The following is a 14788-nucleotide window of genomic DNA, read 5'->3' as shown; positions in this document are numbered from 1 at the left end:
AACAAGACCCCATAGACCTTCCAAACACCAGTGTGTGTGCTAATGAAAATAAATAAAACATTATTGTGTATTTCAGTGTTGTAAATTTGTGTTTCACTTTCTGTTTAAAATACAAACAACAACAAACAATGTATTTATTATAAGAATACTGTACTCCTTGCAGTAAATTATTACAGATATTAGGGGATACCTAGGAGTTCCATGACTTGTATGAAAGCTATATTATGGTTTTATCATGCTCTGTGACCTGTTATATGCTTATAATTCACAGTAAGTGGTACACTCTCCCAAATATTAACAAAAAAAACCAAGTGTCTCCTCCACTGGTCATAGCAACAGAATTATTGTTTCCTCTCTCTTCCTATAAGACTGGAGATGAGATGTGATGAGATAAATGTGACACTCCCCCCTCAGAGCAGCAGTATTATTATTTTGGTTTCGCCGGGGTCCCTGAGACGTCCACTCCCCCCCCCCCCCGCTCCGCTCTTGGTACAGCCCCTTTAGCAGCGGTGAGCGCGCATGCGCACAGAGCCCAGCACTTGCTAACGGTGTCATTATAGCAGGGCTATTCCTTGGCAGAAATGGCGGCGAGTCAGACAGCGGCTGCGGCCGTTGTGGGGGGCACCGGTGGGCAGGGTGGAGGAGGAGGTGGTCTCGGTAGCGGCGGAGGAGGGGGTGTTATCAGTACTGCGCCCACTGTGTGCCCGGGCTCGCTCTCCATGTTCCCCAGCTTCCCCATTGGACCTCACTGGAGCACAGGGACCCTGCACCAGCATACGGTGCGAAGCCTGGACCGGGCCCTGGAGGAGGCGGTCAGCTCGGGCATCCTTAACTTGAGCGGCCGTAAGCTCAGGGACTTCCCGGGCAGCGGCTATGACCTGACGGACACCACACAAGCAGGTGGGCCCATTGTCAATGTCTGTTCTATAGAGTCCTCATTCCGGGGCAGAGCATTGTCCCATAGTGTTACTATCCACATCCATCAGTAAGTAGTGCTGAGCAGCCCACAGCACCACAGTTATTACCTTTGTGTCACCCAGCAGTCAGTGACAGCCCTGTTATGGGGATCACCATCATGCTATAGTCAGGGGTGGTACTCACCTGTATAACTAGATATAGTGGTCAGTACACCCCAATAACCCCCTCCAGGTAGAGTCAGTGACACCCCTGTCATGGGGATCCCCATCATGCTATAATCAGTGACACTCCTCTCTTGGTTGATTTTTAACTGAAGGAAGGCATATTAAAAGGATTATGGAAGTCCATCATGCTATACAGTAGTCAGGGGTGGTACTCCCCAATAGCTCTAGATCAGGTCTGTGCAACCTGCGGCCCTCCAGGTGTTGTAAAACTACAATCCCCAGCATGCTTTGCCAGTAGACAACCTGTTGATAGCTGGAAGGGCATGCTGGGACTTGTAGTTTCACAACATCTGGAGGGCCGCAGGTTGGACAGGCCTGCTCTAGATATACAGATTGGTACATCCCAATAACCCCCTCCAGGTACACTCATTGTTACCCCTCTCATATGCAGGACCGTATGCAGCACACTTTTTGTTGCCCTCCTTTTATTAAAAACAGTCACATTTTCAGTCATCTTAAGTAACCTGTCCAATGATAGTTGTCTTGGATGTAGAATCTCATGCAATATTTCATTAGGAACACTATGCAATATAGTTAATGTTTGCCCTGTACCACAACCTTCTGCAGCACAATTAGAGTAACCCCATACAGCTTTTCCGCTTGTACCGCTGTATCCGAAGGTAGTCTATTATGTACAATTACATATAATTTTTAGGGAAAAGTACAATCCAATGCAGTTAGTATTATTCCTGGTAGCTGCTATGAACTTAAATCACTGAGGCCCTATAAAACAGTAACCCATTTGGAAATCCAATGTTGAGTGGCTTTTTTGTTTTGCACCACTTTCAATATTCTCAGCTATATTGTTAGTATCTGTTCTTGCTGTGGTAAGGATGCTTGTGTATAATAAACATGAAGTTTTTTTTCTGTGTGAGTCATGTTTGTAGAGTAAACATTAATGACACTTAAACAGTAACTAGAAGAATTTGGTGTTTCAGGCAACTCTTCTGTGTTCTTACCAGTGACACCCTCCTACCTGAGGGGTGCTTAACACTTCTTGTGGAACTCTCCTACTGCTGAAATTGAGTTTAGTGCACATGTAGAAACATTTCCAGTCACAATTTACAACTAATATACATTTATGGGGAGATTCAATGCGAAGTGTCTCCAGAACTGACTTCAGAGACACACCGAGGCAATGTTCAGGCTAAATCTCTACTCCTTTTTCCTTGCTCCCCATAGAGGTGCACAGAAAAAGAGCTGAGATTCTTTACCATAATAGGCAGCAGTGTGCGCAGCTGGACATTGAGGTGTTGTCTTGTGGGACACATCACGTTGAATTCAATCTCCCCCATAGTATTCTACTTGCCCAGCCCCTCTTCCACGTTATTTAGTGCACATAGAGATACATAGAGATATTTTATGTGCCAATGCAATCTATTCAGTCTAGTGCACATAATCTGTCCCAGGGAAGCCCCTCCATTTATTGCATGTTCAGGTAGTCTGTCCCAGGGAAGCCCCCTTCATTTATTGCATGTTCAGGTAGTCTGTCCCAGGGAAGCCCCCTTCATTTGTTGCATGTGCAGGTAGTCTGGTCCAGGGAAGCCCCCTTTATTTATTGCATGTACAGGTAGTCTGTCCCAGGGAAGCCCCATTCATTTATTGCATGTACAGGTAGTCTGTCCCAGGGAAGCCCCATTCATTTATTGCATGTACAGGTATTCTGTCCCAGGGAAGCCCCATTCATTTATTGCATGTACAGGTATTTTGTCCCAGGGAAGCCCCTCAATTTATTGCATGTACACGTAGTCTGTCCTAGGGAAGACCCTCCATTTAGTACAGGTAGTCTGGTCCAGGGAAGCCCCTCCATTTAGTACAGGTAGTCTGTCCCAGGGATGCCCCTCCATTTAGTACAGGTAGTCTGTCCCAGGGATGCCCCTCCATTTAGTACAGGTAGTCTGTCCCAGGGATGCCCCTCCATTTAGTACAGGTAGTCTGTCCCAGGGAAGCCCCTCCATTTAGTACAGGTAGTCTGTCCCAGGGAAGCCCCTCCATTTAGTACAGGTAGTCTGGTCCAGGGAAGCCCCTCCATTTAGTACAGGTAGTCTGTCCCAGGGAAGCCCCCTTCATTTATTGCATGTACAGGTAGTCTGTTCCAGGGAAGCCCCTCAATTTATTGCATGTACAGGTAGCTTGTCCCAGGGAAGCCCCTCCATTTATTGCATGTACAGGTAGCTTGTCCCAGAGAAGCCCCTCCATTTAGTACAGGTAGTCTGGTCCAGGGAAGCCCCTTAATGTATATGTGTGTGTGTATATATTTAATAAATCCCACTCCATTTACTACTTGTACATGAGTTCTGTTTCAGGGTATCTCCTTAATTTACTACATATTGAGGTGTTCTGCCTCAGGCAGTCCTCTTCCTGATTGTTATATACATTCGCAGCACGTCTCCACATGTAACCCTGCACACAATGCACAGTTACCATATTTCAGGGAATATTTCCTTAGTTTGGTCTCTGATACGTGTTCTACCTGAAAAGTCAGTATAGCTGATGTATAAGTAACATCAGGCAAAACATTAGTTTACGTTTGGTAACTGATTGGCAAATAATTGGGCCACACCTGATTTGGGGGGAAAATGTTGTTGCACAGACAGGTGTCAATTGTATTTTTTTTATTTACTTACAAAAGTAGTTTATAATGTAATTCATGCTCTTTAGCTAGCACATTTTTATTTTAAAACCTGTCTTTCATTATTATAACAGTAAAACAAACTCGGCAATATTGCATTTAAATACCAGGCGTCAGATGTATGTCAACTGATCTGGGTAAATTGAATATAAGAAAAAGGGTTACTGACATTTGGTATTCATATTTCCAAAGATATATTTACTAATTTTCCAAGAGCTCCCACTGAAGGGCCCCACCTATCTGTTTGCTCACCATTGTTACAGTTTAGTTTTCTCCTACATTATTTAAGCATCAGTAATAACTTACAGGAATAAGCCTATATTTCCTCCTTTAACTCTCTCTGTGTAATAGTGTAAGATTCAAGATCACATGTGACCCCTTTTGATCAGCCAGATACCTTTTCTTACACTTGCTAATCCCAACTCTTACCCAAGTATTTACATCAATGTAATCTGTTTACCTGAACCCCCCCCCCCCAAAGCAGTAGCTAATTTACATCTTCATATTTAACCTTCAGCTTCCATTATATAAGACCACACAGTAATAGTTGTATCCTGTATTCATGTGCTAATCTGCCTTTAACAAATGTTTTATTTCCATTATTTGAGTTGGGCAAATGGATAAATCAGTATAGTTTTGGCAATCATTCCTTCCTCTAGCATCTGGCTATGCATTTCACAATAATCACTGCTGTGTTCCCTGCTTTGGTGTGTAGGCAGGTGGTGTGCTGTTGAATAATCGTCTGCCCCTTTAATTCATTTCCAGCAATCTGTGATGGTTCTCGGTGTTAGAAAACAAGGGGCTACTAGTTTCTGTGCAGTTTAACCTTGTAAATCATATGGGTGATCCTGATGAACTTCTCCACTGCACCACTCCTTTGACAAATAAGGAACTGATAGTGTGTATATGATGTATTGTAGGCTCCTAATTTCACATAGTACAGTTCTATAAAGACCGACATGCTGTTCTCATTGGATCACTGGAAACGTATGAATGACTGATAACAGAAGCCAAGAACAAAGTGATCATAAATGTTGTTCTGTGCTAGTATTATCATTTGTGATTAGATGGCTAACAAAAGATCACACTGTCTTTATTTTGAATTATTATTCTGCATCATTATTGTAACATGATTAAAACATTTCTTGTTTTGAGCTTTCTGTTACCTCCTTATTTTTCTTACAGATTATAAGATCTGTAGTTATGATCACCTAAAAGGATGCTTCCATTTAAAATGTGAAACCTTTTATTTGATAATGTTACTTATGCTATTATGGGGTTGACTAGTTTTCCGTATTGTTTGCCGAAAAGAGTGATTATTATCCATTGGTTTCTGCAGTCTTTTTATCATATTTCCTGGCCTGTGAGTGGTGCTTTGTTGCTTGAGGCATGGACTTATTTATGGTCTTTGTGATCTCTCGATATGGAATTCCAATGAGGTGCGTTTCCCAGTGCTGAGCTGTGGATTTTCAAATACAGAATTGTTCTGATTAGCGAGGTAACATTTTGAAATGTGCATTATCTTTTTTTCTTTTTTCTTAAACAATATTTGCATAATTTTTTTTAGCAGTATATGCGAATTACATGAATTATATTTTAATGCCTTATCGTTTAAAAATGTTATTTTCTTTATTAAACACTGTTAACTATGTTGCATATATGTATGTACACATTATATGCACAGGATTTATTATCTGGGATTCCCTTTATCCAAGTTCCAAAGACCAGCACACATGATAGACTTATACATATATAGGTCACTTGTCTAAGCAACAAATTTTTATTTATTTATTTTTTTCATTCTAAGAAAAGTAAACCTTAAGATCTGTTATATTGGTCACTTTCCAATCAAACTTGTAGCATACATGGTAAAATACTGTAGGGTTCTCTTGGTTGTCGCTCTTCCTCTCCTGTTATTTTCTTGTGTGTCTAGGAATTGGGAGATTGGTGAGGGAAGAAGCTTTTTGCTGGTATGAGCTTCATGTTGATTTATTCATTAAGTCTAGCAAAGCACAAATCAAATATAACTCATTCAATCCATTCTTAACTTCATCCTGTGAGTCTATCATTGATACATCTCTTTTGCAGTAAGTTACACAGTTTAACTACCCTCACAGTGATCATCTCTATCTATGTTGGCAGGGAAAACCCTGCTTCTTTGTCACCAGTACAGTCGTGGGATGTACAAAGCTGGTCAGTCAAGTCTTTATTGTGGCCTTGAATACACTTTACTAATGTGAGACTAGGGGATAAAGATATCAAGTGGTGGGTTTGAAAAAGTGGAGACGTTGCCTATAGCAACCAATCAGATTCTAGATATCATTTATTTAGTACATTGTACAAAATGACAGCTAGAATCTGATTGGCTGCTATAGGCACCATCTCCACTTCTTCAAACCTGCAGCTTCATAAATTTACCCCTAGGAGCCTTAAGTTATCATGCGATACCCAAGATTCCAAAGTTTGTAGAATTATTAGTAAAGTAAGTCATATATTCCATGTATGTATAACACAGCCTATTGATTATGGTGGAGGTCTTCCAGTTGCCTGCAAGCTGACAGGAGGCAGCTGCGATGATATAACTGATTAGTTTGTCTTGGTGTTGGGAGGCCAGTATGATAGGGCCAGGAGGAAGAAGAACTTTAGGAGCAGAGGAACGTCCACCTGCAACACAGAATTGATGAGGTCTCTTATTCCTCTCCAGAAGCCTGCAAATTTAGGATAATTCTCACCAGATATGTAAAAAGAATCCTAACCGAGTGCATCCTCCAACTTCGTCTGATTAGGTATGGTAAATCTAGTGTGATTTCCTGAGTACCAGAGATACATTAGTTTATAGTTTTTTATAATCTTTAAGCAAATGTAACTGCTGGCAGTTTTTAATCAGAATATATCCAATTGCATGACCTAAAATTAAAGTTCAAAAGTGAAACTCTGGAGGCCCTACCGCCTTTCCCTTTATACTTCAGGATGGGACGATAGGTTAGCATGACCCCCATGCTGTATGACTTTTCTGAAGGATTTCTGCCACATCTAATGACTGATTGACAACATGCATTCAGTGGTTTATTTTTTAGTTGTCGCTCAGTAAGGCTGCACTCCCACCTAGTGAAAGATTTCACTAAATTTCCCCTTACGTGGTGGCTGCTCCTTGCAGTTATTGTCCCAGGGCTGCATCGCTCCTCTTACAGCCCTGTCTGAAAAGCAGTTTGGGAAGGGGGGTGAAGTTTGTGGGCGGGAGTACCGATCGTAATCCGCAGTCAAGAGATTAAAGCTAAACATGAAGACTACTTACCAGAGGTCTAGCATTCATGCGATCCAGCAGGTCCTCCGATCTTGTGCGACAAGCGCTGCTGTAACATGCAGATGTGTTGTTTTAATCTATATCTTATCTTTGATATGTATGGAGGTTGGGGTAGAGCTTGAAGAGCACCCAAACAGTGCACACTTTAGTATGCACAGTGCAGTGATCTGGGCAAAGCATTATTTGTTTTTCAAGATTAATTTCTGGGTAATATTATGGATTACAAAAATATGTTATTACAGCTGTCATCAGCCCAGCTCCGCAATGGAAAGTTTTACACCCGTAAATTAACTATTGTATCTTGACGCTATCGATTATAAATCCCCAAAAATCTTGAAATGTATTGTACAGTTTTTTTAGTTTTGCTTATCTGTAATCCTATTCATAGCCTGTAAGCTATGCCCTATCAGTTTGTGTATGGAATATTCAATGCCCCTCCCCCTCTTTAATTAAAAAAAAAAAATTATACGTTTATCTATGGGCAGGGGTTTAGGGATCGTGTCTAATAATACTAGTACTACTGGGATGGCAAAGCTTCCTCTTCTGACATCCCAATCTTGTTAATTACCCTGGCAACCACAGTCCTGTCCTTCTCTCTGGAGGGGAGGGGGGCACGCCATTTTTATGCAGACTCCAAACTCCCCATAGAGGCACCAGCCTTGTACTAATTAAGGTGTTAAGCGCCCCTCTAAGTTCTGCACTGTACCTCATACACACAAAGGGAACATACAGAAAGAAGGTGCAGTACTAAACTTCTCTTCTGATTGTGGCAGCATAAACTGTGCGCTATGTCAAGTGAATCTCCAGACATTAGTATGGACTTCAGTAGTATGTGGTCATATAAAATTCAACTCGTAAACATTGCATATCCTCAGAATAATAGCAAGGCGAGTACACAAGCAGGTAGTCAAACAGACAGTATCAGGAATTCACTGGAGTCCCTCATAACAATTATCAATGATCTGTGTATAGGTGTCGGGCCCAGCTGGTTTATATAGGCAGATAGTATATGCTGCAGCAGGGCAGCTCCACCATGAGTTCAAGTTAGAGGCGAACCTGGAGCCTTAGCTTTACAATTGTTGGAACAACGGAACCTTTGACAAGGGGGCTACAATGCTGTTATCAGGTTCGTTGTTTGGACCCTTGGGGCTGATTTTCTCTATAACAAGGGGATCCCAGACTTATGCTCATCTTCATTGTATTGAAACCCATTTCAAGCTTTCTACTGCTTGGGCTAGTTGACTATTTGGGGACGTTTCCCATTTGTTTTGTTTTTTGTATTTTTTTGTATATTTTTTTTTCCCCCCATACACAGTACAGCATTTGTCATCTGAGCGGAGGTAACTTTGTCACTTCTCTTTCTCCGCTATTCAATCACTTCTGTTTTTTCTGCAAGTGACTGCCAGTTACCTTCGACCTAAAATGCTGCAGGTCACAAAGAACATGTCGTAACAAAATGTATTGCAGGGAAATGCACTTGCTGCATCTGATGTATTATATTCCACAGCACCATTAACAAAATCACCTGGCGTTATACTATTTGACGCATGCTACATGTGTAGGTTTTGTGTTAAAGGTAGTAGTATGACTGAGAGATCCCTATTGTACATCTGCACACTGGAAAATGTTATACCATGAAAAGCTTTTACACATGCTAAGCCACACTTGTCCTATACTTTGTCTGGACTTGTACAATAACCTTGAAGATGAAAGACTATTGTTGGACAAGTATTTTCCTATAACTTTTTCTTTTTTTTTTTTTTTTAATTTTTCTTTTTATATTTTAATATTTATAGGAAGGTAAGGATGGAAGTGAAGGCGGAGGGAGGATTATTATTATTATTATTTCCATTTATTTATATAGCGCCACTAATTCCGCAGCGCTGTACAGAGAGCTCACTCACATCAGTCCTTGCCCCATTGGGGCTTACAGTTTAAATTCCCTGAGACAGACAGAGCCACACACCGGTCAATTAGTTAGCAGCCAATTAACCTACCAGTATGTTTTTGAAGTGTGGGTGGAAACTGGAGCACCCGGAGGAAACCCACGCAAACACGGGGAGAACATACAAACTCCTCACAGATAAGGCCATGGTTGGGAATTGAACTCATAACCCCAGTGCTGTAAGGCAGAAGTGCTAACCACTTAGCCACCGTGCTGCCCTAGGATGGGGATGAAATGACACACAGGATAATATATCTGACATGGTGTAGTTAATATATGTAGATGTAGACCATACCAGGCATAAGAGTTATTGCATTGGAGCCAGGGTCCTCAGGTCTTATGAAATGGTGGGATAGTATTATCTAAGGCAGAAATATAATCTCTTGGTAACATGACCTGGATCTGATTAACCCTGTTGCCGCTGAGCCTATTGTGGCGCTTTTTGGGTTGGTCGCATTCCAGCATCAATATCGGTAATCTTTGGTATGGTGCTTAGGTGTCCTGTGGTGCAAGATGAAGTTCTGTGTTTGTGGATCTGTATACAGTGTCCTGTACGAAAGGACAAACAAACCCAGGTGGTTTGCAACATAAAGGACCTATCCTCTGGATTTTCTCTTTCCACTACCTCCCCCTATTTTTTATATGCGGATGCAAAATTGGCATAAATTCATATCCCTAACAAATGATTGTTACACAATTATAATTTTCCTTTTTTCCTGAGGGTTACTTAACTTCAATCTACATTTGATTATCCTGATAACCATATATCGGTTTAAATTATTGCTGCATGTGTATGTTGAGTCACTGCATCAGGGTTTTCACCTGGGTGTGGGCTTTATTCACTTTAACACATAGATTATTTTTGCCCGCATTGCAATAGGAGTTTACAGATATTTAAATCGCCATTTTTTTTTGATCCTGCCACTAATTTAGATTATCCTTTTATTCTGAGAAATATTTGACTGTTGAGACAATCTACAAAAAGAGAAAGAATTGTGACTTATTATTGGGAACTTGCAACACAAGGATTATTACAGATTTTTGGACTGTTTAACATTTCTTCCTTCTGGTTTTCCAATTTGTTCGAGACACTAGCGCCATTACTCTTCTCATTCTGTGTGTTTATTCATTTATATTTGTGTGGGTGCAACTCACAGTTTGCGTTGGCTGCCAGTGACCCAGGAATGCTCTGTGTTTGGTTGTTTAAAAGAAAACACTATAAATCGATGGTTGCATTTTCAATTTAAAAATAAAAACATAATTTTTTTTAATTTTTAATTTTTTATTTTTTTGGGCCATTTTAGATATAGTATAAGCAAAGTAATGGTATTTTCTAATCAAAGTCTTCTGAAAAAAAAAAACAAAAAACCAAGGTATATTTTGTGTACCATACACAGAAATGAAAGAGTATTTGGGACTGCCTGTACTTGGTGGTGTAGTGGGGTGCTGCATATGGTAGAGGCAGGAGGTTCCAGGTCCTACTACTTTGTAGTTATTTGTAGTTCCTATTTGGGGTTCCAATAGCTCAAGATGAAGCATTGTTTTGCTAATCTGTATACAGTAAGAACAGGTGTCAAGGGAGGGGGGGGGGGGGTGTAGGAGACCTGGATCTGCTTATCCTGTGCAGTAGGTATGATTTATGTCATGGGTAGAGGGTGTAGGTGGATGTTAGAATGTAAATAATGGATGTACCAATTTTCCTCATAGTGTGTACCTGTTGTCCTAGGAGTTCTCAGTCTCTGGATCTGTCTATTTTCTGTAGATGGGGGGGGGGGGGGGGAGTGGAATTGGAGGAGAGCCAGAGCATATGCCCTTGTTGCAAACCACCTGGGTTTGTTTGTCCTTTTGTATGTGAACTATATTATAGGTTTTGTGTATGTGTAGGTTTTTTTTTAGGGGGGGGGGGGGGGTGCATAATGGCATGAGTATTTAGGTTTTGAGTTCTGTGAAAACAGAATGAGCATGGATAGAGTTGAACATGAACAAGATTGCACTGCCGCACCATGCCATCTGCTTGTTTCTGAAGGGTGTAATATCTGCTGTTATTGGTCAGCTGCAATAGATGGTTGCATTACCAGAGCTGCCTAGTGGTGGTAATATGGACATAAGTTACATATGTGGCAGCGACAGGGATAGAAAAAAAAAAAAAAGCTCGGACAGTTAAGTGTGTGTAATTTTTCCCAATAGTTATGTTTTTGTATGCTATGTCTTATACACAAACATTTGTATTAATCCATGGTGCAATTCTGATGGGGGTTGCATGCTTCTTTTTATTCCATATGTTATTAACTATCACTTTGCACTTTTTTGTGTCTGCTAGTTTGCAGTTTTCTCAATATACTTTAAAAAAAATAAAAAATACCAATGCACAAACCAATAAATGTTCCTCAGAAGTTACAAATTGGTTAGATAGATATTTGATCTGTTATCTGGGATGCTTGGTACTTGGGGTTTTCTGAATAACGGTGTTTGGTTATGTGGAGCTTAATACTGAGCGCCTATTATCACTGAAAAACTTAGATTGGGCATGTAGATGGTCTAGTCAGCTCTGAGTGATTATTATTCAGATTTTAATCATCTATGACTGTGCAACCTTTCTGGTTTTCTCCCAATGCTGGATATATTTTCACTGAGGTGAACATGTTCCTTTCAGTCCATTGGAATCTGCTGAATTTGGTTCTCTAGGGCTATAATGTGTGGAACAGTCACAATAAATACATCTTTTACTTTTCACTGACCCAAACTTTCAGTGACCTACAAGCTTCTGAGAGCTTCATGTTTGGAGTTGCTCAGGGTCACCTTCTCCACTAACCTCATCTTAGTTTTAGATCATTGACTCATATGTTGAATTATCTCACTAATTTTTTACTCATCCTAGTTTATCACGGTTAACGGACTAAATATTAAGCATGTGCTTATGGTACCAGGTAGCCTTATTTTTGTGTGCAGAGGAGTATGTATTGTTTTCTATACCCAGGACAGATTAAGCAGAATTCATAAATGTTTACAGACTGTTTAATTTAAATGTAATTTGTGGAGCATGTACCCTTGTAGCACTCAAATTAGTTCTACAAACTAAGATCATTGTTCGTATTTGTGAAATGTGTCCATTTAAACATTGTGCAGATTAGTGGGGACAGCTTTCATATCGGAGAAGATGTTTTGTGAAATCACATCTCTGTGATTCTGCACAGCTGACAAATGAACATTCTTCTTTGTCATGTTGCCTGTTTGTGTTTATAAAAAAAACAAAACAACATTAAATGTAACACTCTAGCAGGAAGCTGTCATTTAAAAGCAAACAAACTGATTAGAACACAAGATATTACAGTATATTATGTCTGTTAACTTCAATTCATCTTCTTTGTATTTCTTCATTGTAATTTAATCTGAATTCCATATGTTCTATTCTTGACAGATGAAAGGGGGAACCAGTGTTCACATAGAGCATTGATCTCTACAGAGATAGACAACTTACCCAAACGGATGGACTTTGCCTTTAATGAAATAGCTGTTTTAATTAATGACGGCTAACAACCGAGAATTTACCTTTTTAAGTAACCATTGATTAATACATTTGCCCCATAGTCTGTAATGTTACTGTAATTTAAAAATGGAATAACTGACGAAGATTTGGATTTTTGTTTTACACCCATGACAGCACTTATTATACCAAATTTCATTACAATCTAAAACTGTCAGTTTGAAACCCTGTGTTGATTTGATGTGGATTGACCCACGTGCAGTATTTAACCATGCTTCGTGTATTTGTCTAATATAAATTGATTGGAAATTTTAAAATACTCTGATAGTTTAACTATGCACTGCAGTATTCTTAGTTTTTGGTTGTTTTTTTAAGTTTATTCTTAATTTGTTTTAGTTTTTGTGTTTATTTCTCCTTTCAGTATTGTAATTTTGTCTATTCCTAGTCATTTAATAAGTTTTGATGGGTTTCAAATAATTGCTGGTTTTCACATTTCAGCTTATGTCAAGTTGTGCCCCCACCTCTTTGTATTTAAACATCTGTGGCTGTTTTTAGAGTTCATAAAGGCAATCTGCTACTTGTGGAATAGATGTGCTGTTTGTTTCCACACTGAGAGGTGTCTGATCATTTTGGTTTTCCAGATTGGCCAAGAAAATTTATATGTCAAAGTTGGCCACACACATATTTTTAGAGCAAGTGTTTTGATGACAAAGTAATGAGAATATATTTCACCATAAATACAACAATCATATTTTTCCCATGTTATTCATTTTATACACCACAATTTTTACACACAGCAATTTTAATTTAGGAACATGCTCAGTTATAAGGTATTTTTTTAATACTGCAAGTCATGGATGAAACCTGTACTGTATTTCGCCAGCTATAGATAGGGTTAGACATACCATGTGAACCAGGTAGGCACCGCTCTTAGACATTTACTGCTGATACCTTCATTTCTTCCTGGCTCCTTTACAAGGGCCTCTGTCTCACTGGTTCCTGGACTTTTGCATTATTTTATCCATTCCTGGGTTTAAAATTGAAACAGAATTTGATATTTTTATCGTTATGCTGAAACAGATGTACTCTGCGCAATGCATGGAAAGCTACTTCATTTGAACTTGTTTTTAATCTTGCAGGAATAGAAATGACATTACAAGCTGGATAGTAATAATGCCATGATTACAATGCCTGATGTTACACTCTGCTGCCTAGTTTCTTTTAGCAATGACAAGTAGGCATCATTTTCTTTATCAGATTGTGCAGTGAGGGGTCCATTCACGTTCATTGACTTCTAATTATCAGTGGATAACCCGTGGAGTTAATTCCCTCTGTTTATCTGTGGGCAGAGACTTATAAATATTTCATGTTGTAATTTTGGCATTGGTTTATTTCCTGCAGTAATTACATATCCAAATGTTATCTGTTTAGGTGAGTGACTTGTGAATGAGCTTTAGGAGTGGTGACCTTCTCCTCTTTCATTTTTCCCATGGCAGGTAAAGAACAAGATCATGAAAACTTGTTTTTGGACCCTGTATCAATAAATTAAGTATGTATAGTACTGTGGCAGCATGTGGCTGTCCAGGTCCTGGGCAGGCTTGGCCAGCCACAGCATGTTGTTTGGTAGATCCAGTGATTGCCTAAACTTGTCTTTATTTTACGCATTTTTTACAATCATAATTACGGAACTTTCAGTGTGTTTCTAGGAGTTGTTTTCTATGTGCATCTAAACATTTGCTCTCTTCTAAAGCAACGTATAAGTGCAGATATGTGAATTATAGTGTATTGAATACTAATTTCATATTTATGAATTTGTTCTAGATTATAATTTGCCTATGGTATTTGATGATTAGGCCTACACATACCATGTATACACAAACCCTATTCCTTTTACACATTCAGATCTAATTAGCGCTCTGTGAAGCTGGTCTGTAACTCCACTAATTGCTCGTTCCCCATGTCCTCAAGGTATTCACAGTTTTAGAAACCTGGATCAAGCATTGTGTATGAATAGTTAAAGAGATACTGCTGTTCCTGCTCAGCGTTCCTTTGTTCCTCTCGGAGGTTTCATGTATAACAGTGCTAGTTATCTTTCTGTTCAGAGGATGTAAAAGTTCATGTTTTAATGCTGCTCTATTGATAACAAAATATACTACATTGCTTCTCCAAGTAAGTTCTGTTTTTACTGTGCAATATATTTTGCTAGCAGACTTTATGTATTTTTTTTGTACCATATATCTCTTTTTCCCATTTTAGGGGCATATTCTGTTCTCAGCTGTAA

The 14788-nt window shown here is 39.5% G+C and overlaps 1 protein-coding gene across 6 annotated transcripts in view; it reads left to right on the top strand.

The window, feature by feature from the left end:
- The first annotated feature begins 564 nt into the window (after positions 1–564).
- Positions 565–14788, top strand: part of LRCH2 (leucine rich repeats and calponin homology domain containing 2) — a 79712-nt gene continuing 65488 nt past the window's right edge. For all 6 annotated transcript variants that reach the window (XM_075187213.1, XM_075187212.1, XM_075187209.1 and 3 more), the window contains exon 1: positions 565–900. In XM_075187213.1, the coding sequence (XP_075043314.1) occupies positions 582–900 (319 nt within the window). In that variant the 5' untranslated portion in view covers positions 565–581. The remainder of the gene's footprint in view (positions 901–14788) is intronic.

This window comes from Mixophyes fleayi, chromosome 9 (genome assembly GCF_038048845.1).
Source record: "Mixophyes fleayi isolate aMixFle1 chromosome 9, aMixFle1.hap1, whole genome shotgun sequence".
Classification (NCBI taxonomy): Eukaryota; Metazoa; Chordata; class Amphibia; order Anura; family Limnodynastidae; genus Mixophyes; species Mixophyes fleayi.
The sequence above is the reverse complement of the archived record's forward strand: the minus strand, read 5'-3'. Positions and strand labels throughout refer to the sequence as shown.